Source organism: Antechinus flavipes, chromosome X (genome assembly GCF_016432865.1).
Source record: "Antechinus flavipes isolate AdamAnt ecotype Samford, QLD, Australia chromosome X, AdamAnt_v2, whole genome shotgun sequence".
NCBI classification, from domain to species: Eukaryota; Metazoa; Chordata; class Mammalia; order Dasyuromorphia; family Dasyuridae; genus Antechinus; species Antechinus flavipes.
Genome location: NC_067404.1, coordinates 6,645,712 through 6,668,293, shown reverse-complemented (window position 1 = coordinate 6,668,293; position 22,582 = coordinate 6,645,712). Strand labels below are relative to the sequence as shown.

The window sequence follows — 22,582 nt, the reverse complement described above, 5'->3', positions numbered from 1 at the left end:
TTCTGAGAGGTGGAAGGGATATTGAAGGAGAGTAAAAATAATTTTTATTTACACACACACACAAAACTACATAACTCTACATAACTACAATCCAGCAACATTGGCCTTCTTGCTGTCCCTTGAGTACCTCACTCCATCTCTCTTTTACTGGCTGTCCCCAGCCTCCGTCCTCTTCTGAACCTCCTTGGAACACTCTGCTCCCTTCCCTTCATCTCCTGAGACCCATACTTTCCTTCAAGACTCAGTTCAAATGTCATGTTCTGCAAGAGGACCTTCCATAGTTGACTATTCTGTCTTGTGAACCTAACCTACTCCACTGATCAACTAATCTATTTCTTGGCCAATACCAAATGGTTTTGGTGACTGCTGCTTTATAATATAATTTTAGATCAGGTACAGCGAGGCCACCTTCATTTGATTTTTTTTTTCATTAATTCCCTTGAGATTCTCGACTTTTTATTGTTCCATATGAATTTTGTTGTTTTTTTTCTAGATCATTAAAATATTTTCTTGGAAGTCTGATTGGTATAGCACTAAAGAAATAGATTAGGGAGTATTGTCATTTTTATTATATTTGCTCAGCCTATCCAAGAGCACTTAATATTTTTCTAGTTATTCAAGTCTGACTATTTGTGTGGAAAGATTTTTGTTATTTTGCTCATATAATTCCTGACTTTCCTTTGGTAGATAGATTCCCAAATATTTTATGATGTTGACAGTTATTTTGAATGGAATTTCTCTTTGTATCTCTTGCTGTTGGATTTTGTTGGTGATGTATAAAAATGCTGAGGATTTATGGGGATTTAATTTGTATCCCGCTACTTTGCTAAAGTTATGAATTATTTCTAATAGCTTTTTAGTAAGATCTCTGGGGTTCTCTAGATATACCATCATATCATCTGCAAAGAGTGATAGTTTGGTTTCCTCATTGCCTACTCTAATTCCTTTAATCTCTTTCTCGACTCTTATTGCAGAGGCTAGTGTTTCTAATACAATATTGAATAATAATGGTGATAGTGGGCAACCTTGCTTCACTCCAGATCTTACTGGGAAAGGTTCCAGTTTTTCCCCATTGCATATGATGCTTACTGAAGGTTTTAAATATATGCTCCTGATTATTTTAAGGAAAAGTCCATTTATTCCTATGCTCTCAAGTGTTTTTATTAGGAATGGATGTTGGCTTTTATCAAATGCTTTTTCTGCATCTATTGAGATGATCATATGGTTTTTGTTTGATTGGTTATTGATATAGTTGATTATGCTAATAGTTTTCCTAATATTGAACCAGCCCTGCATTCCTGGTATAAATCCTACTTGGTCATAGTGTATTATCCTGGGGATGATTTTCTGTAATCTTTTTGCTAATATTTTATTTAAGATTTTAGCATCAATATTCATTAGGGAGATTGGTCTATAATTTTCTTTCTCTATTTTCAACCTACCTGGTTTAGGTATCAGTACCATGTCTGTGTCGTAAAAGGAGTTTGGTAGGACTCCTTCAATCCCTATATTTTCAAATAGTTTATTTAGCATTGGAGTTCATTGTTCTTTAAATTTTTGGTAGAATTCACATGTAAATCCATCTGGTCCCGGGGATTTTTTCGTATGGAGTTGGTCAATAGCTTGTTCTATTTCTTTTTCTGAGATGGGACTGTTTAGGATATTTACTTCTTCCTCTGTTAGTTTGGGCAAGCTATATTTTTGGAGGTATTTTTCTATTTCATTTAAGTTGTCGAATTTATTGGCATAAAGTTGGGCAAAGTAACTCCTAATTATTGCTCTAATTTCCTCTTCATTAGTGGCGAGTTCTCCCTTTTCATTTTTAAGACTAACAATTTGATTTTCCTCTTTCCTTTTTTTAATCAGATTTACTAAGGGTTTGTCTATTTTGTTGGTTTTTTCATAGAACCAAACAAGAGGACCTTCCAGGTGTCCCTCCCCAACCCTGCCATGTTATTGCCTTTCCTTCCATTTATACTGTACATCTCTTATATGTATATAGTTCAATTAAAAAAAAAAAACATTTATGAAGCACCCACTATGTGCCATGTACTGTGCTAGATGTTTGCATGTTATCTTCCCCATTAGAATGTAAGCTCCTTGAGGGCAGGAACCCTGTTTTGGACTTTCTCTGAATCCCTAGTGCTTAGGACAGTACCTGACACATGGTAAATGCTTAATAAATATTTATTGATTATTACTTGATGGTGACTCCCTGATTTTAAATACAGCCTGAATCACTCTCCTGCTCAATAAACACCAGTCACAACTTCTTACCTTTAGAAGCAAGTACAAACTCCTTCATTTGGAACTTAAGGTCCTTCACAACCTGGCTCCAAGCTACTTTTCTAGTTTTCTTATGCACTATTCACTCCTCAAGCTATGATTCCGTCATATTGAATCTCCAATATCATTTCCTTTTAGGAATTATTATGACACTTTGAATAGGATGGTGATGTAAATGTCATTCAAAAAAGCTATCATAGCCACAATAACTCAAAAGAGTTTTAAGTAGTTGTGGTGATATGAAATTGTGGCTGAGGACTGAGAGCCTTCTGAAAGATTGTGAAGCTACAGAAGGGAAGTCCTTGGAGAGACTGTGGAGTGTGTAGACACTATGACAGGTTCTGGTCTGACAACCCTGTCAATCAGTCAGTAAACATTGATTAAGCACCTACTATGTACCAAGAACTTCTCTAAGCACTGGGGATATAAAAAGAAGCAAAAGACAGACCCTATCCTCAACCTCCCATAATCTAATGAGGAGATGATATACAACTATGTACAAATAATTACTAGACATGAGAAACTGGAGATCACCAACAGAGGGAGCCAGTAATATGGGGGGGGGGGGGGTGGAAGAGACAGGAAAGGTCCTATTGATGAGATTGATGTAGATATGCCAAACGATAAGAATGAGGAAAGCAATTGATGCCTAATGATGAGGTTTGGTAGCAATTCACAAGGGCCTTTTCCTTGCCAAAAGGTACATTTATTTATGAGAAGAAGTTATGGACAAAAGGAAGAGGTAAAATAGGCCCATATTTACATATTTGTAAATATGAAATAGATTTGGGAGAGCAGATAGTTAACAATGAAAGGGGTTTTTAACAATTAACAATAGAAAAGACGAGTTCCCCAGCAGAACTCCAAATTAACCAAGAGAAAGGGAATATGCCATTGATTGGCAGGCTAAATCCATAGAAGAGTTTAGCACCCTAAAAGGAAGAGTTAGCTATAAGAAGGAAAAAGACACCATAGGCATGGGGGAGGGGGTGAAAGAACCATGAAACAGAATGCCATGGCAGGTTAACCCCAATAGGGAGTCAGAAAAGATGGCCCAGATCATGGACAGATGTATAGGGGAAATTTAACTTTGGCTTTCTGATCGGATATAATAAGGTGGGGTTTCCCTGAGCTCAGGCTCAGCCCCATCAGGGCCCTTGCCTTGGGGAGTAATCTTATCAGTACTTCAGGTTTTCTCTGCTAGATCTACCTAGTTAGCCAGGACTTCTTCACTCTGTTGAAGAGAAAGCTCTCCAATTGCCTCCCAACTTCTGATGAGAGACTGTGGGAAGGGGAAAGGCCTGAGGATCTTCTACTCTGAGGCTCTATGGCCCAGTGAAAAACCTTTAGTTCTAGGCCTCTGCCTTTGTTCTTTTCATTTCTAGGTAAAGGGAGCAGAATCTCCAAGCTTATGTGTTCTGAAGGATCCAGAAAGTAAGCCACAGGAATCTGGGAACTGGAGTCAGATCAGGTATAGCAATCATCCCAAGGTTTATCCTCCAAGGAGCAGGACTGAGTTTTTAGGAAAACCTTTGGATCCCAGATAGTAGAAGCTGTGTAGAAGTTCATCTGGCAGAAATGCCTCATTGGGACATGAATTTGATGGGAGGAATGATATGTAAGAGGTCCGTTAAATTTTGAGCCTACTTCTTACCAGAGACCAAAGTGGTATTAGTTTTTGCTGTAGCTTTGAAGTAAATATTCCTCTGTAAATGCTCATTAACATCAGAGGACTATGATGATATTGACAAGGGGAGCCCTGAAACTCTTTCTCTTTTTCTGTCTCTAACTTTGGGGAGAATGCCAAGCTCTCCTCTGAGAGACTTGCCCCAGGGAATCGAGATAAAGTTGTGTCATTCTGTTATCTGAGTGGGACTGGTTGAGTCACTTGGCCCGAGCTGGAGATTCCAACTTTATTGAGTTGGAGATTAGCCCAGAGACACTCATTCAATTCCAAGATTTTTTATTCTGATTCCAGCTCAAACTGCTCCCAGCCCCCATCAAGAGCTGCCTCCAGCTTCTAGCCAAAATTTCGATTATAAAAAGAGGCAACTTGGGGCTCATTCCTTGTAGAGGACCCAACATACCATGCCAAGGAACCTCTCTCTCCCCTTGGCATAAACTGAAACTGCAACCCTCTGTTCACTGAAATGATATTCTCCTTCAGCGTTACTCACTCTTTATCTCTCTCTCTCTCCTATTTCCCTAACAAGGCCTTATTCACTTTTCTCTGCTAGGATAGGATTTTTCTGCTAAAAACTTTATATCCCTCTGTCAGGACCTTGTCATCAAGGAATTCAGTCTTTCTAGCAAAGGCTGACTTCCCAATGCCAATAATAAACCTCTTTTTTCCAGTCTAGCCTTTTGGATTCCTAAATTCCTTTATGAAGGAACTCTGTGCCACCAGAAGGGGATTCCCACAACTCCCTGCCCTGCGCCAAACCTCATCATTTGGCTCCCTGATGGAGAATCGAGGGGAACTGAACCTCATCAAGATCAGGGTAGCCTTCCCTAGTTTGAAATATGCTTGTGACAAATTTCTCTTAGTCAGAATGTACATTTATGTAGGAGAAGTTGCAGACATAATGAAAATTTAAACTAGGCATTAGGAGTGGTAAATGTGAAATAGATTTGGGAGAGCAATATGGTTAGCAAGAAAAGGACTTGGAAAAAGCCAATTAATTTCAAGTAATTGGGAATGAGGAAGGGACTTGGGCTTATGGATTGGAAATAAAAGGCTGCCTTTTTGGTTTCAAAAATGTGTCTCCTAACCTAGGTACCTATTCATGCAAGTGACAGAGGTGGAGAGTAGGGGGAGGGGAGGAGAGGGCCTGAAACTGTGTCCCCTTTGATCTGAAAAGAAAGGAGATTCCTAGTCTCAGGCCCTCCTAGGAAAGCCTATCTCCCCAGACAAATTAAGAGGCTCATTCAATTGGGCTTTTCTAAAGCAAATCACCCCTCAGAGGTAGCAAGATTCTCATTCAGGAAGCCTTCAAAGTGATTTCCATTCAGTTGGAGATCTGGGCCTGATATCCAGAAGTATCTAGGCCTGGGGACTCTGGCTTTCTTTTCAACTTGAAACCTGAGCCTCAGACTCCTACAAAGGGCAATTCGAAACCACATTTTTGCAGCAGTCCCTAGTAGTGTGCTTTGCTCCTTGGCATAGCTGCCTGTCAGGGCGCCTGTCCGCTGTGAAGAGACCCTCTTCTCAGTGCCAAGAAACTCCCTTTTTTGCCACTATTATTTCAGGTTCATGAATTCTTTCATATCCAACCTGTGCTGACCGGAAGGGGAGTCCCACCTCAACTCTGCACCGCCACTAGAACAGCATCACACGAATGTAAAATACAATCTTTCCTGCATTTAGCAGTGAGTCAGTGAAGTTCTTGTACACTCAAGACATGAACTAGGTCTTTTTAAGTTCCACCTTCTACAGGAAGCTGTTCCAGGTTCCTTCAGATGCTTGTACCCTCTCTCACAAACTACTTTTATGTTTATTTTGTATATATTCTGTATACATATAAGTAATAGGGATTTGGATTGGTGGTTTACACCACAGGGAATATGCCTGGGAATAAACTCCCATGGGCCATCCCAGAAAGCATACATTGAAGGGTCCCCCTGGCAACTTCCAGGAATCCCAAGATATATATACATATAGTATGTATATACACAACAGTATATATATGCCACTACAGAGAAGGGCTAGTGGTTTGAGATGATGAAGCAACTAACTCCCTTACCCGCCACTAAGCCCGACGAGCCAGTGACTCATTGGATCTTTAAAAGGATTCACCTTCTCTCTCAACTGCATGTAAGTTTCAAGACCATCCCAGCTTTTTCCCCAGAGGGCTAGGAGGTCACATGAGAGTCAGTGCTGGTGAGGTGGCTTATGTAGACACCAAATGATGGCAGGCACCAAAAGTTGGGGTTCCGTCATGTGAAGAATTCCCAATGGCCATTCTCTTTGGCAAAAAGTGGATTTATTTAGGGGAATAGTTTATAGACAAAACAGACACTGGGAATGATAAATATAAAAAGAGTTGGAAGAGGATAGAAAAAGGTTTTAATAATTAATGATGGGGAGGGCAAGTTCCCTAGTGGAACTATTGAGGGTGGAAGACACCCCAACAATGTTAGAGTTCCCAGGTCGGTGTCACAGGTATGGTAAAAGGGTCCACAAATTGTTTATTTCCAAGTTGAGGGGCAAAGATTTATTTTGCTGTTGGACTAAGTTCCAAAAAAGGATTAGCAAAGAACCAGGAGCAAGAAGATAAATTCATAGAAAAAAGATAGTGATCAAGTGCTTCATGCCACTGATATGTTAATTTTATAGATTAGAGGTAGAATTGAGGAGTGGTTGGGTCCGCACCTCAATATTGAATTTTATGGTTTAGAGGTGAGGTTAAGGAGTAGTCTGGTATGCACCTCATCATTTTTCTCAGAAACCCTATTATCACTGCTGGACAGATCTGGCAAGTTTGTAGGACTATACTATAATATTCCTAAGGCCAGGAGACTTTAGTCCTTAATAATTAATAATTATTAATTAATAATGATTAATTAATAATTAATAATAATTAATAGTTAATAATCATTAACAAATAGATTGTGAGAACAATAGCACTTCTAAAGTCCGGGGGCCTCAGGATTACTGCTATATTCCCCCTGGAAGCTGCCCCCCATCATTACTTGACATTTACCAGGAGAAAGGAAACACCCCATGAGGTTGGGGCATGCCCTTAGCTGACAGGCTAAATCCTGAACGGGTCTTAGTGCCCCCAAAGAGTCAGGTATAAGGAGGAGAAGTAGGTCTGAAAGGAGAGACAACACAAGACATAGATAGATAGATCGATCGATAGATAAAATCAGAGGCGGAGATTCACAGTGGAGGGGGGAATTACTCACTCCTAACCTGCTCTGGGTTTGAAAAAAGAATGAATTTCAAGTGTTCCCATTCTATCCGATACCCACTTCTCCAGCTGTATAAAGACTTTGAACCACCCCTCCCAAGTTCAATTGAGTTATTTCTCACAGAGACCAAAGAGTGGACTGGCTTGTCAAAAGACATGGACTTGGACTCGGTGCCAGGCAGACACTGTAAAGTTGAGGCAAAACGTGAAATTTCTATTCAACAGTCTCACAAATTGCTTCACGTTATGCAGTGTACAAGTTATGGTCATTGAGTCACAATAACTTTGTTATTTGCTTATTTTGTATTGGTTTATTAAGTATTTTATCAATATGCCCTTGGAAGAGCCTGTTGTGTTCAGCATTATTTTGGGGAAGTAGGAAACAGTTACGCTACATCTGGATCTTTGTCCATGGAGTATCTACCTACTCTCCCCTTTGGGCAGACCCCAAATATGAATAAATTTCCAAATCGAACCTCTCCATCATGTTGCACTTTTCAGTGCTTGTCGGGTAGGTCCACCCGGATGTCCCACTAGCATCTCAGGCTCAGTGTGTGCAGGAGTCATCCTTCCGCACCCCACCTAACTTCCCCATGTAATCGGCTTTGTGGCCCCCACCCCACAGAGGACAATGACCCGGGGAAAGTGGAGCCGCTTGTGGGCCCGCAGTTTCCCCGGCGTGCCTCAAGTTCTGGCACTTCTGCCTCTGACTTGGAAGAACAATGGGGGAACCGATAGTCAGCAGGTGGCTCCCAGCCCCCAAAACAACCGAGTCAATTTCCCCCAGCTCGGGAGTCACCACTTGACACTTCTTCCTCAGCCCGGCTCCCTTCTTCCCCTCCCGCTGTCTTCTAACACCTAACTTTCCCCAAGTACAGACGCCGCATCCCGGCCGTATTTGCCTCCAAAGACACAGGTCACCACTCCGCTCCGGCCACTGCCCTCGGATGGAAAGCCGGGGGCACGTCCACCTTTCCCCTCCCCCGCGCCTCGTGGCTTCCCCCAGAGAGAGGCCAGCCCGGGGCTCGGCTGGGAGCGGGGGAGGCGGCGCCGGGCGCACCGGACCTCCAAGCCTGAAGGGGGCGCGCGCGTCCCGCGGCGGCCTCGAGTCTCACATCCGGTCCGCCCCAACCCCGGCCCCGCCTTCCCGGTTCCCAGCAGCCTCGAGGGCCAGCCCCGCTCTCGCTGGCTGTTGGTTCCGGCCGGGCCTGAAGTTGAGGTGGCTGACGGGGAGGTGCAGTACAAGTCCGCTGGGAGCTCTTAAAGGCGCCGCTCCCGCCGCAATGCAGTTGACCGTGAAGGCGCTTCAGGGCCGGGAATGCAGCCTCCAGGTACTCCCACCGCGTTTTGAGAACATTGACCCCCCCTCCCCACCTACTCCCTCTCCCGGCGGAGGGACGGGGGGTCATGTGGCGCGCTCCCAGGGGCTGGGGCGATTGGCTGGCCCAAGCCGGCTAGGGCTGGGCGAGGTGGGGGCGGGGCCCGGGGCCGGGGCGGCCCCCTCCCTCCCAAGAGGTGGGGGGCGAGGGGCGGGGCGTCGAGGCTAGCACCCGCCTCAAGTTCCACCTCCCTGCTTGCCGGCCCCGCCTCGCCCCGCCCCCAGGTGCCCGAGGACGAGAGAATCTCCACCCTGAAGCACCTGGTGTACGAGAAGTTGAACATCCCGGTGGTCCAGCAGCGGCTGTTGTTCAAGGGCAAGGCCTTGGCAGGTATCGGTCTCTCTGGGCCATCGGGGAAGGGGGAGGGCAAGGGAGGAGCTGGGGGCTGCCCTGACTTCGCTCCAGCCTTCAGCCGTGGGGGCGGAGGGTGAGCCTCCCGTGGACTTCTGTCCGTCGGGAAACTTGGCTTAAATGTCTCAGAGTGGGCTGAGCTGTAGGGATCCAAAAAAAGAGGCAAGTCTCCGCTCTCCAGAGAGCCTTGTAACGCGTGCCAACAAGAGCAAGGACAGATTGGAGATAGGCTCCGAGGGAAGACCTTGATTTTAAGAGGGGGAGGGAGGAAGGGAGGGAAACCAGGAGGCAGAGATGAGGTGGGAGGGCATTCTGAGCCGTGGGAAACCAGCAGAGAGGGTCCCCAGAGCAGGGGGGGAGGGGCGACGAGGGACTTCTTGTTCCAGGAATAGCGAGGATCCGCGTTACTCGATTAAAAAACACTTGAGAATGTGTAAAGTGTAAGAAGACTGGAAATATAGAGGGTTATAAAGAGCCTTGAACGCCAAGCAGGATTTTACATGTGATCCTAGAGCTGAGGGGGGAGCCACCGGGCTTTATCGAGGAGGGGCAAGGAGTCACATAGTGAGCACTGCACTCTGGGAAAATCCTTTAGTAGCTGAATGGAGGATGGACCTGAGTGAGGAGAGACTTGGGCAGGCCCAACTAGCAAGAGATGAAATCACAGGCCTTGGTTATGGCTCGGGAGTGTCCTCCACAGTAATAGGCAAGGTAGGAGGGAGGAAGACTTAAGGGGAAAGATGAAGAATTCTGTCTTGGCCATACTGAGTTTCAGATGTCTACTGGACTTCCAGTTTAGATATCTGAAAGGTAATTGGAGAGCCACATTTAAGGTTAGGTCTGGGGGCAGCTAGGGGGCGTAATGGATAGAGCACCAGCCCTGAAGTCAGGAGGACCAGAGTTCAAATCTGGCCTCAGACACTTAGTACTTCCTGGCTGTGGGACCCTGGGCAAGTCACTTCACCCCAAATGCCTCAGCAAAAATTAAAAAAAAAAAATCTGGATAAATAGATTTGAGAATCATCAACACAGAGACGACAGTTGTCATTCCATGGAAGTTCATGAGATCACCAAGTGAATAGTAATAGAGCAGAGGGCCTGGAACAGAGTCCTGAGGGACTCACAATTACCAGGCGTGACTTAGGGGAAGCTCTATCAAAGAAGCCAGAGTCAAGTAGGAAGAAAACAGAGAGTGGGGTGTCCCCCAAATCTAGACAGTGTATCTAGGAGGAAAGAATTATTAGCATTGTTAAGGGCAGCAGAGGGGTAGAGGAGAAAAGGCCATTAGACTTGGCAACCAGGAAGTCATTGGTAACTTTGAAGAAAGCAGTTTTAGTAGAATAATAAGGGGTTAAGAGGAGAGTGAGAGAACAGAAAGTGTATGCACTTAATTTGGGACAAAAAAGGCCTAGCCAAATTGACCACTACAGAGATCACGCATAGAAAGCAGAATTATTTAATAGAATCTCGAAAAGCGGAGCCCATCCTGGGCTGGGAGCCAAATCCACCGCAGGATAGGGCCAGAGCCTTGAAAATGCTTACAGCTTTTATACATTTCAGACAAAGAACCTCCCAAATCCCACCCTCTATATGTTGTGATTGGTCACATAAGTCTACTGTTCCCCTAATTGGTCAGTGGGATGTGGTAGACAGGGTGACGTACAGCTTCTTCAACCCGTAATCCCTTCGTTGGACAGTGGAATGTAGTCCAGGCCTTATCTAGAATCGCCTGACTCCAGAGAAGCTGAAACTGAGGCCTATAGGCTCGATCTACTTTAGCTAACAGTCTCTGATCGATATGTGCTTAATCTGTAAGTTCTTCACCTTTTCCCACACACTGAATGTAAACTTTTCAAAGTTTGTTTAGCTACAAAGGGCAGAAGAGCTGTATAGGATGATGGCTAGAAGAGACAGATGGATCGAGTGAGTTTGGGGGAGATGAGCACGTGTTTGTAGACAGTTGGGAATGACCCAGAAAGAGATGGATAAGTGAGAAAGTGAGGACAATAAGTGGGGCCGATCGAGATGGAATGGATGAAGGAGGAGAAAGTGGCAGAAGTACCTAAATGAAAGGGGAGGAGGAAAAGGAGAGGGAGCTATCAGAGAATGGTCTCAATTTTTTTTTGAACACAAGTTACAGGTGGGCTGAAAAGGTTTGGAAGAGCCATTATGCAGAGGATGGGTGAGTGGCTAAGAGGCATGGTAGGGTTGCTCCAGCGGACGTTACGTAATAAAACTTTCTGTGTTTGGCAATCTGCTTAAATTTATGAACCTTAGACTAATACTTTTAAATGCATATAATAAACTATGTAGGATTATTACAAAAGCAATAAGAGTCCTTCAGATTTTTAAAAAGTTCCCAGACTCCAAGTTAAAAACCTGCTCTAGGGCTCAGAGCAGATAGAATGCTAGTCCCTCGGAGGCAAAGATTGTTTCGCTTTAGATATCCCTAGCACTGACTGCACCTGACACACAGAGGTGCTCTGGGAAGTGCTTGTTGACCGATGCATTGAGCCAGAATGGGAGAGGGTCGTGTAATGTCATTGACTTCTTTCTAGTGGTCCCCAATATTAGGATCTTTACTCTGAACTTCTTCCAGCCCTCTCCCTTCCCCCGATACGTGTCTGGACTCCCCGAGATGGTGAAGGAGCTCTGTGGGGTTGATTGAGGGCATCATTTGGATCTAAAGCCCAAGCTAGCCCCTGGAAGTCAGGATATAGGGTGACATCCTCACCTATTCAGCAGTAAGGAGGTGTAAAGGAAACTCGGTGCCTGTGATGGGAGGCTTTGAGTTGGTTCTTTTGGATGGGAGACGCCGGAGTCCAACGTCACGTCCTCCTCTTCCTCTTTCTCTCTCTCTTTCCAGATGAGCTCCGCCTTTCAGACTACAGCATTGGGCCAAACTCCAAGATCAACCTTGTGATCAAGCTTCCCGATGAGGGGACTACTCGACATCCGCCCTCAAAGCCTCAGGTCCAGTCTCAGCCACTCCCCATCTGGTTGCTGGTCTCTCAGATCTTGGCTCGACACTTTAGCACAGCTGATACCAGGAGAGTCCTAGACCAGCTACAGAAGGTGAGGTCCAGGGCTCTAAGGAGAATCTTTCTCCTTAGCCTGAACTAGCACTCGCAGACAACACCTGTACTAGTTAGCTAACTCACTTCCAGCCCTTAGTATGAGAAATGCAGCTTTGGAAGGGAGCTCAGATCTCATCTCTTCTACAGAGGAGTATGAACATGAGGCTTCTGGCTCCAAGCCAGTCGTTTTTTTCAGCTCCCTCCCACCTCTTCCCTCTCAGTCGGGGGAAAAAGACAAACGACCCTCGCACCAAATAAACCTCCCGTAGAACCACCAGATCCCTCATTGGCCATGTCCGCAAAAATCGGCTTCATCGAGCGCTTGGGTTCTGTCCCTCCTCTCTCAGGAGGCACGAAGCAGGCTTCTTTGGGGGGCCTCTGGGATCCTGGCGGCTTAGTAAGTTGCTCAGAGGAGCTGTCTTCCATGGTCGGTCATCCCCACGATGTTGCTGTGACTACACCGTGTTCTCCTGGTTCTGCATCAGTGTACGTAGGTCTTCCCAGGCTGTTCTGAAACATTCCCCTTGGCCGTTTCTTAGAGGACAGGAGCATTCCGTCCGTCACACGCCGTCCTTAGCCATTTCCCCGTTGGTGGCCGCCTCTTCGGCCTCCAGTTTTCCTCACAAAAACAGCCAGGGTGTTTTGGGATGTGTGGGGCCTTTCCCTCTCTCCTGCCTCTTCGGCCACCCCAACTTCCTTCCCGCTCCTTTGATGTAGTACATTCCTCGTGACTGGGATCAGAGGTCAAGGCCGTGTCTTTTTTCCCTTCCCTTCCCGCCCTCCTGCTCCCCACAGGACTATGATCGGAGTCTTCGCCTTCTGAGCTTGGATGATATTGAACGTCTGGCAACCCGTATGCTCAACTGTACTGTGACTGAGCCTGTGGAAATTGGCTTCCTGGACTAACTCCCCCCATTCCCCCCGCCTGGAAAAAAGCAAAACCAAACCGATCTCTACTAGGGATGGATGGAGTAGTGGAGGTTGGCTTTCTGGCCGAAAGCTGACTCTGCCCTCGCTGTCTCCATCCACCCTCTAGTAGGCATGGAAGGAAGGAAGGAAGAACGAGGGGAGTAGTATTAGAAAAGGGGGTTGGCTTTTGTAGTGCAGAGTGGGATGGTGGTCAGGGACTGCCTGTTACGACACCTGCCCCGCCCCAGTTTTTTTTTTCCCTGGGATGACTACCGACTTTATGATGTCACCGTCAGACTCTGCATTTCAAGCATCCTCGGCCCTTGCTCCCAGTGCTGCTTCCCATTGAACGCAGAATCATGGGCTTTTTTCTGAGTGTGACCCTTTTCCCAGCGTGAACAAAACCTAACTGCCAAAGGGCAGCCTTACAGAGAATCCGAAAGCCTTGGGAGAAGAGAAGCCTTCCTTCCCCAAGCATGAGAATTACTAGAGCTGCTGCCTTCCGTGGCAATGGCCTCGCTTCTTAAGACTCCCCGGCCTCGAGGCTTGGGGCATTTCATGTTCCTATTTAGCCATCCCCTCTCCTTGGCTGAAGGTGGGGCCCTTCCTAGATAGCTCTTCTGACTCCCACTCCTGACCCACAAAAGGGGTCAGTGCTTGGGTGATGGGGCTGTGGTGAAGCTCAGGGTTACTCATCGCCATCGTGAGGCCTCACTTTGTGGGTGGTCCTCAGGGGCTTCCCGTCTCAAAGAAAATCTAGCCTAGACCTATAAGGCAGCCATGAAGAGCACATGGCTCCAAGTGAGGGGACGTGGGGGTGAAGGAGCCCCCAGGGTCTCTCCTACTAGGGAGAGAGAGCCTAGCTTTTCAAACTTTTGCTTCCACTTAATTAAACGTTATGCACCTCTACTCCAAGCTTTTGATTTTTTGTTCTCTGCCTTAAGGACCAGCGATTTCTCGGATCTCTTCCTCTTCCCCGCCTTCCCTTGACTGTCCCTCCATAAGATCAATGAGTTGTCACCTAAAATATTCCTCTGCCTGATTCTCTGGCCTCTGCTAGCTGACTGAAGCTAATCTCTGGAAGAGACAAGACCCAGCAGCTTTAGGAGTTTGCAGTAGTCTCCACTAACCCTGGTTCACCCCTATTAAGGCGAAGCTCATTTCCTGAGTTAGCCATGTGCTAGGCCCTAAGGAGAATCATAATAGCAGCTAGCCTTTAGCTGCTGAAGGTTTGCAAAGTTGCTTTATCAAGATCTCAGTGGATCCTCACAACCACCTTGAGGGATAGGTGCTAGTATGATTCCCATTTTACAGATAAGGACATTGAGGCAGAAAAGTTCAGTGACTTGTGCAGGATCACAGCCAGGTAGTGGAGGAGACTCCAATCCAGATACACAAAGTCAGAAACCATCATGGCCCTGGTAGAGGTGATAGGAAGAGACACCCGAGAAAGACTTGGATGGAGGTTTCGAGCAAAAATTGGAGGTCCTGCACGCAGAGTCTTCATTTTGATTTGGGGGAAGGAGAAAGAGTGGTACTCAGATCAGCACAGTGTTGGTGGGATGGGGAAAAAGGAAGGGAAAGATCTGAAACTGGGTAGAGGAAGAGGGCCGCCTTTACTGGGCCTGAGGCCTTGGGGCAGGAGGATAAGGGGTGGGGAATGGCTCCCGTTGGGCTCGGCCTATCCTTGGAGCCTTGAAGAGGGCAAGGCTTGAGCCTGTTCCCAGTCTTCCAGCCAGCCTTTCCTAATGTAGCTCACCCTCCTCGTTAGGCTTTGGCTCCCCAAGGTGTCTCTTTTCTGACTTGTGTCCTGCAGCTAACCCCGCCTGAAGGACATGGGGACAGTCCAGGGCCTGGGTGTCAAAGGCTTACGGGCTGTGTGGAGCTCCCAGTGAGAAGGCCCACTGCTCAGCTTGCCCTACTGGATCCCTGTCATTACAAGTCAGACAGTCAATGAGAGCTGGACTTGGGTGACTGGGGGGAAGGGGACACCGGCCACATCCCTGAGAGATCATCTACCTGTGTCCGTCTAGCCAGCCTCTCGATTGCGGCTCCAATCCCGTGCCCGGCGGCGATGGAACAAAGCCAGCCGTCCTCGACGTGCTTCCCTCTCTCCGAGACTGAACTGGGAGATGGAGTAGCAAAAGTCAAGATCTGTGCCTACCATCTGGCCTAGCACTGGCTCTATACCCCAGATAAATCGAGGAAATAAAAAGGAGGACCCCCATGGAAAGCAGCAGCTCTTTTTGTGATGGCAAAGAACTGGAAACTGCCCGTTACCTGGGGGATGGCCGAACAAGTGAGAGAATCCTATTATGCCGTAAGAAGTGACGAAGAGGATGGTTGCAGAGAACCCCAGGAAAACCTGTGTGAACTGATGCAGAACGAAGCAAGCGGAACCCGGAGAACACCACACCGTAACAGCAATATTTTCAGGATGAGCCCCTGTGAAAGACTTCGCTACTCTGATCGATACAATGATCCACCGCGATTCTAAAGAACCGCGTGACGAAATACTTTGTCCACCTCCACATGGGACCGATGGACCCGCAAGGCGTTCTCAAAACATCTTTTCTTTCTTTTTTCTTTCTTGCTTGCTTTCTTTGACTAATGGAAGATTTTGTTTGGCATGACTAAACATCTTTGTAACGGTTTTGTTTTTCTTGTGTTCTAAATTTAGAACTCAAAACTTAAATGAGTATAAATATTTTTGATGTAATTGGGGAAGGAAAATAAGAAAGTAGTGAGAAACTAGGTGAGCTAGAGACTATAGGAATTGGAGAGGAGAGGCAGTGAAGAAAATGTTGGGGTTCAGTGTGGGGAGGGGAATCAGAAGGAAGGGCCCCAGCACGCTTGTGTTGGTCGATGAGGAGCCTGTCAGAAGCAGAGAACATGGCATGAGGGAAAGAGTCTCCATTTTGAAGGGAAAGGACATGGGCTCAGGACAAATTCTGCTATTTACTACCTGTGTCTCCTTCAACTGTTTCCTTTGGCCCTTTCCCTAAACTATAATATAAATATAATATAAAATAAATGGGGTGGACTAGACAGCATCTAAGGTCTCTTCTAGCTCTAAATCTAGGCAAGGAAGTGTGGGGCACAGAAGCAGGGTCAACATGTTAGAGAAGCATTCAGTTAAGTAAAAAGCTAGGTGGGACTGCAGTTGATTGAGTGCCAGGCTTGAAGTCAGAAAGACTCCTTTCTGAATTCAAATTTGGCCCCAGACACTAGCTATGGGACCCTGGACAAGTCATTTTGGCCTATGTGACTCAGTTTCCTCCTCTGTAAAAATGACCTGGAGAAGGAAATGGCTGTCATTCTGGTACCTTTGCCAAGAAAAGCCCAAATGGGATCCCAAAGAATTAGACGTGCTTGAAAAATGACTGAACAAGAAGCTAGTAGATGGATAGCTGGGGATGGGAGGGAGGGTTCACTCAGAGTCCCAAAGTCTCAAAGACTAGGACTTTGAACTCAGTCCTCTGACTAAATCCAATGTTTATTCCACTGTGCCTAAAAAAAGATCCCCTCCACTTTAGCAGGAGCTTTGGACCTCCCTCGGTGTCTTAATCCCAGGAGGGTACAGGTTAGAACATTCCTTCTAACCCAAGCCTGTCCCAATATCTCTGCCCACTCAAAAGGTAGCTGGACTGGTTGCGGTCTGGAAAACAGCTGCAGGTAGGACCGTCCCTTCTATGACTAAAAGCCCCCCTCCCCCCCAATTTACCTATGTGCTTATGAGCAAGGGAAACGAGGTCCAGGAAGCCATTCTTCTGATCTGAGGTAAAAGTGAAACATGAGAAACTTTTTGCAGCTTTTTATGCAGAGAGCTCTGGCCAGTGCTCGCATCTTGTGTTGTCAGTACCCACCCATGGTCCGCTAAGAAGCCTCTACTTAAACATTCTCTGGACCCACCTAACTTGCGGGACTTCCATTTTGCATCATATCCTTTCACTAAACTTGATGCTGGGGGCAAAGTAGCCTGTTCCCCAACTGAATCATTCTGACTTGAGTTTCCCTTGTATGGAGTTCCTTTGAATGCCGTTTCTATGGCATGATTTTCCAACCCCTTCAAGTCTCACTGGATCATCACGGTAGTATTGGTGGTGTTGCCCATCCCAGTGATCCGCCCGGTTCAGAGCAAGGGCTGGCCGGTGATCCCTTCTTTAAAATGAGACCTTTAGCCTATTGATGGGTACAAGGCTTCCAGTGAGATCACTGGGGAACACTGTAATCTAGAAGCCTAATGGATGATGACAGTGTTGGGAGGTAGGTGTCTTGAACGATTATCACTGCCCCCTAACTGTAGACGACTTCCATCTTCGAGAATCAAAGATTGCTAAAGATGAAAAGGACTTGAGAGAGTCAAACACAGCCTGCTCTGGAGGCCATCATGAATATTCTTATAACAATTGCATCCAGAATCAAAGTCATTTTGCCTTTGGCTCACGGGCAAATGTTATGACCCTGTAACTAGTCAGAGCATACAGTGTCAGGCGAGGTGAACTGTTCCCGGGTCTCATCCTAGAGGTTCTATTTGTCATATTGTCTCATGGTTCACTTTCTTAGAAATTGGGTTCTGGGCTCATAACCATAGAAGTTAATACCTGGCTGTGGCCTATCCCGAAGTCAAATGGTAAAGTGCAGATACTGTGTAGTACGCGCCGTACTCCACACTAATATCAGTCCCCTCTCAAGCACCTTAACCTCAACTTGCACATTTCCTGGGAAGTACTTTTCCACCCCATCTCAGCTACTTATAGAGATGGTCCTGCTGCCACCCACAAATCTCCCTCTTCCATGTTCATGAGCTCTGAAATTTCATGATCACAATCTGGCAATTGCTCATCTTCCTCGGCCTTTCAGCCCCACTTGATGGTGTCGTCCCTTCTCCCTCTCCCATCCCTCTCCCCCTCGGTTCTTTCTGAGACCATCACCCCTGCACAAGCAGAATTCTCCCCCTTTTCCCATCTTGACTCCTTGGGGAACCAGTTCCATGCTGCACCGATCTCTTCCCTTGAAGCCTCTGCCCCCTTACTATATAGCACCGGTCTGCCGAGGCCTAGATCACTTCCGCGATCTGCTGCCTCCACTCCCATTCACATGTCGCTGAAACGATGCTCCGTCACAGATTTTATTAAACAGTAGTGACTGGGCCCTTGCCGCAGCAAAGCGATACTTTTCTACTTCCCCAGCTGACTCATTGTTCCACTCACCACGGTAGTTTTTCCAAACCTTTTCATCCTGACTCCCCCCACACCCACCCCATTCAAAAATCTCCAGTGTCAAGTCCCTATTTATTGTGTTCCATTGGTTCCTTTTCACCCCCAGGATCAAAACCCAAATCTTCTGTCGGCCATTCAAAGACCTTCCTAACTTGCCTCCTATGCTTTCCCTCCTTTTCCTCTTAAAGCCCTCCATAGACTGAGTCCAGGGACATTGGCCTCTTTGGTGTTTGGGGAATAAGATACTCCATCTCCTGACTGCAGCTTTTTTTTTCTGGCTGTCCCCTGTGTCTGGAATGTACTTTGTCTCTCTTACTTATTCTCTCACTCTGTCTCCCCCCTCCCCCCCTTATCTCTGCCCCCTGATTTCCTTCAAGTCTCAGCTACAATTTCACTTTCTATGGGAAGTCTCTGACAATCCTTCTTGATGCTAATGCCTCCCTGTTTATTATCTCCAGCTTATCCTGTATATAGCTTATTTGCAGTTATTTCCAGATTGTCCCCCCATTAGATTGTGCTCTTTGAGGGTGGAGACCTATCTTTCGTGTCCAAGCTCTTAGCCACCCAGCTGCTTAGCACATCGCATCGAGGGGCTTGATAAATATTTATTAGGTAACCACCTCAGTTGAGAACTTTGCCTCGTACATCCCTGAAAAAAATCAAGGCCATTTCCTAAGAGTGCGCGCTTCTCCTCCTCTTCTTCCTCATTTCACGTCACTTAGAGGTCTTTTCCCATTTATTCCTTTGTTCACCCCTGCCTTTACATGAAGAGATTCCCCTCCTCCTCGCAAAGGAAACATTCCATCCCATCTTCTTCCGCAGATTGTCCTCTCTAGCATCCCCACTCTCACTCATTTTCAATCTCCCCCTCTCTGCTGTCATTCTCTGCTGACTACAACCATGCCCGTGCCTCCCCCATTTTCAAAAACCCCTCCCTTGATTCATCCTTCCCCAGTAGCTATCATCTTTGTTCTAGCTTTTAGACCAGCTGTAGCTCTGCAGTGGAATAACCAGAGCAGGAGACCCAGACCTCAGAGGAGTTGGCAGTTCAGTCATTCTGAACTTGTAGAGCCTCCTAGCAGGCTGATAGTAACCGAGTTCAGTAGCCGAGTGCTGAAACTCCCAACCAGGGACAAGGGAACAGATCAAAATTTGGATTAGGAACTTGTAGAACTCAGACCAGAAAGACGGGGAACAGACCTTGTCCCAGATCTCACCACTTTGGCAGCACCAAAATCTTGCAGGCCCCCAGACACAGCTGTGAAAGCAGCAGAAGGATGTGAGAGGATAGAGGCCCAGGCCAGACATCCATCCCACTCCACTCCATAGGAGTTGGCAGAGCACAGCACTAAAATCAAGTCCAAAGTCAAGAGGTAGACTAGAAGAATGAACAAAATAGAAAAAGAAGCTCAAGATGCCTAACAAGGAAGAAGAGAAAAACTTGAAAACATTTTCAAGCAAAACTTCAAAGAGAAATTCAGTGTGGACATGAATCCACCAAGAATTCCTAGAAGAGTTTAAGAAGGAAGTTTTTAAAAGAGCTAATTTATGATTTAAAAACTAAATGAAAGTAATAAAGGAAAAAATGGGAAAAAGAACTGAGAACTAGGGGAAATATGAAAAAAAATTAATGGCTTAGAAAAACAAGCACAAAACCTCACAGAAGAAAAAACTCTTTGAAAATTAGAATTGGCCATATGGAAGCTCATGAGTCCATGAGACATCAAGAAATAATAAAGCAGCCTATCAATTGGAGAATGGTTGAGTAAATTGTGGTATATGAATGTTATGGAATATTATTGTTCTGTAAGGAATGATCAGCAGGATGAATACAAAGAGGCTTGGAGAGACTTACATGAACTGATGCTGAGTGAAATGAGCAGAACCAGGAGATCATTATATACCTCCACAACGATACTGTTTGAGGATGTATTCTGATGGAAGTGGATCTCTTCGACAAAGAGACCTAACTCAGTTTCAATTGATCAAGGATGGACAGAAGCAGCTACACCCAAAGAAAGAACACTGGGAAATGAATGTAAACTGCTTGCATTTCTGTTTTTCTTCCCAGGTTATTTCTACCTTCTGAATCCAATTCTCCCTGTGCAACAAGAGAACTGTTAGGTTCTGCAAACATATATTGTATCTAGGATATCCTGTAACCTATTTAACATGTATAGGACTGCTTGCCATCTGGGGGAGGGGGTGGAGGGAGGGAGGGGAAAAATCGGAACAGAAGTGAATGCAAGGGATAATGCTGTAAAAAATTACCCTGGCATGGGTTCTGTCAATAAAAAGTTATTTAAAAAATAAAATAAATATCAAAGTCAAAAAAAAAAAAAAAAAAGGAATAATAAAGCAAAGTAAAAAAAAAAAAACAAAACCCAAAATAGAAGTAAGAATTATCTCACAGACAATTGTCTCATAGATAAACAGATTAAGGAGAGATAATTTAAGAATCATGAGGACACCCAAAAATTGTGTACCAAAAAAGGAGCCTAGACATCATAGAAATCATAAAAGCAAACTGCTCAGATTATCTTAGAACCAGAGAACAAAATAGAAATTGAAATAATTGACCAGTCACATCCTGAAATAAATACTAAGTTATTCTATTATAGCAAGATCCAGAACTCCTAGGTCAAGGAAAATATATGGCCAGCAGCCAGACATAATTCAAATACTGAGTAGTCATGGTTAGGATCACACAAGATTTAGACACAAGACACCACCCTAAAGAAGCAGCAAACTTGGAATATGATTTGCCAGAACACAAAGGATCTAGGATTACAACCAAGCATAATCTGGCCAGCAAAACTGAGTATTCTCCTGTGTGTGGAGAAAAACGGACCTTTAACAAAATAGAGAATTTCCTGATGAAAAGACCAGAACTGAAGAGAAAATTTGACACAAAATACAGGAGTCAAGAACAGCATGAAAAAGGTAAACAAAAGGGAGCAATCATAAGGAACCAGATAAGATTAAATTGTGAACATTTTTATATGGAGATATGACACTTGTACAACTAAATCTATCATCAGGGATCACAAAGTCTAATTAGATTAGGCCTAGGAATGACTCTAATGTGTTTTGATGAACTGAAAAGAAGAATGGAATGTTTGAAGAAGAAGAGGAACACACTAGGAGAAGGGGGTAGGGAAAGGAAGAAGGAGAAATTATCTCCAGTTTAGTACACACACACACACACACACACACACACACACACACACACACACACAATTAGAGAGGGGAGGAGTGACATATGAACCATCTTCTCATCAGAACTGGTTAAAGAAGGGAAGAATATACATAGATACACAGTTGGGTACAGAAATATATCTTACCCAAAGGAGAATTAGGAGGGAATAGGATTAAGGGAAGGGGAAGGGAGGAATGAGAGGGAGAAGAGATTAAAGGAGGCATTAGGCAGACGCTAAATAGATTCTTAAAGAGGAGGCAAGGAAAAAAGAAAAGCATAAGAGAACAGGGTAAGAATAAGCGAAGGAAAGGCAGAGTTAGCAATCATAACTGTGAATGTGACTGGGATGAACTTAGCAATAAAACTGAAAAGAGCAAAATGAAATAAGAACCCAGAATCCAACTGTATTCTGTATACAAGAAACATACTTGAAATAGAAAAAAAAAACAAAAACATGAATTAAAATGAGAAACTTCAGCAGACTCTACTATATATCAGCTAAAGTTTAAAAAAGAGAGAGAGATAACAATCTCAGACAAAGCAAAAGCAAAGAGAATGAAAGGACCATATTTTTGGACTCTTTCAATGTAGAAATCAATTGTACTGATTTCTTTTCCTCTCTAAAAATACTTGTTTGATCAAAGGGTATAAAGTTTTTGGAAGAAGAAATCCAAGCTAATATAAGATTATATAATAATAAGCTAAACATGCTCTAAATCACCATTGATTAGAGAAATGAAAATTTTTTTTGTTTTTTTTTTTAATTTTTATTTAATAATTACTTTATATTGACACTCGTTTCTGTTCCGATTTTTTTTTCCCTCCCTCCCTCCACCCCCTCCCCTAGATGGCAAGCAGTCCTTTATATGTTGGATATGTTGCAGTATATCCTGGATACAATATATGTTTGCAGAACCGAACAGTTAGAGAAATGAAAATGAAAACAACTCTGAGGTACCACCTCGAACCAATCAGATGGGCTAATATGATGGAAAAGAAAAATCATAACTGTTGAAGGGGTATTACACGAACTGACATAAAGTGAAGTGAGCAGAATCAGGAGAACATTTTATATGATAACAGTAATATAGTACGATCATCATCTACGAAGGACAGCTATTCTGATCAATATGACATTCCAGGACAATTCTGCAGGACTTATGATGAAAAATGCTGTCCACGCCTAGAGAAAGAACTGAGGGAGTATGAATGCAGACCGAAGCATCTTTTTTTCCTTCTTTTTGCA

The 22,582-nt window shown here is 45.0% G+C and overlaps 1 protein-coding gene across 1 annotated transcript; it reads left to right on the top strand.

Moving 5' to 3' along the window:
• Positions 1 to 8,372: 8,372 nt before the first annotated feature.
• On the top strand, positions 8,373 to 13,824 carry UBL4A (ubiquitin like 4A). Its single transcript, XM_051968101.1, has 4 exons — positions 8,373 to 8,530; positions 8,803 to 8,908; positions 11,796 to 12,004; positions 12,802 to 13,824. The coding sequence occupies exons 1-4, from the start codon at positions 8,483 to 8,485 to the stop codon at positions 12,910 to 12,912; spliced, it is 474 nt and encodes a 157-aa protein (XP_051824061.1). The 5' UTR covers positions 8,373 to 8,482; the 3' UTR covers positions 12,913 to 13,824.
• Positions 13,825 to 22,582: the final 8,758 nt, after the last annotated feature.

Bases quoted from the DNA above. Each gene is read 5' to 3' on its own strand.
- UBL4A (XM_051968101.1), top strand. From the start codon at position 8,483: ATGCAGTTGACCGTGAAGGCGCTTCAGGGCCGGGAATGCAGCCTCCAG. The intron at 8,531-8,802 runs GTACTCCCACCG...CCCCGCCCCCAG, and splicing joins GCCGGGAATGCAGCCTCCAG to GTGCCCGAGGACGAGAGAAT. The intron at 12,005-12,801 runs GTGAGGTCCAGG...TGCTCCCCACAG, and splicing joins TCCTAGACCAGCTACAGAAG to GACTATGATCGGAGTCTTCG.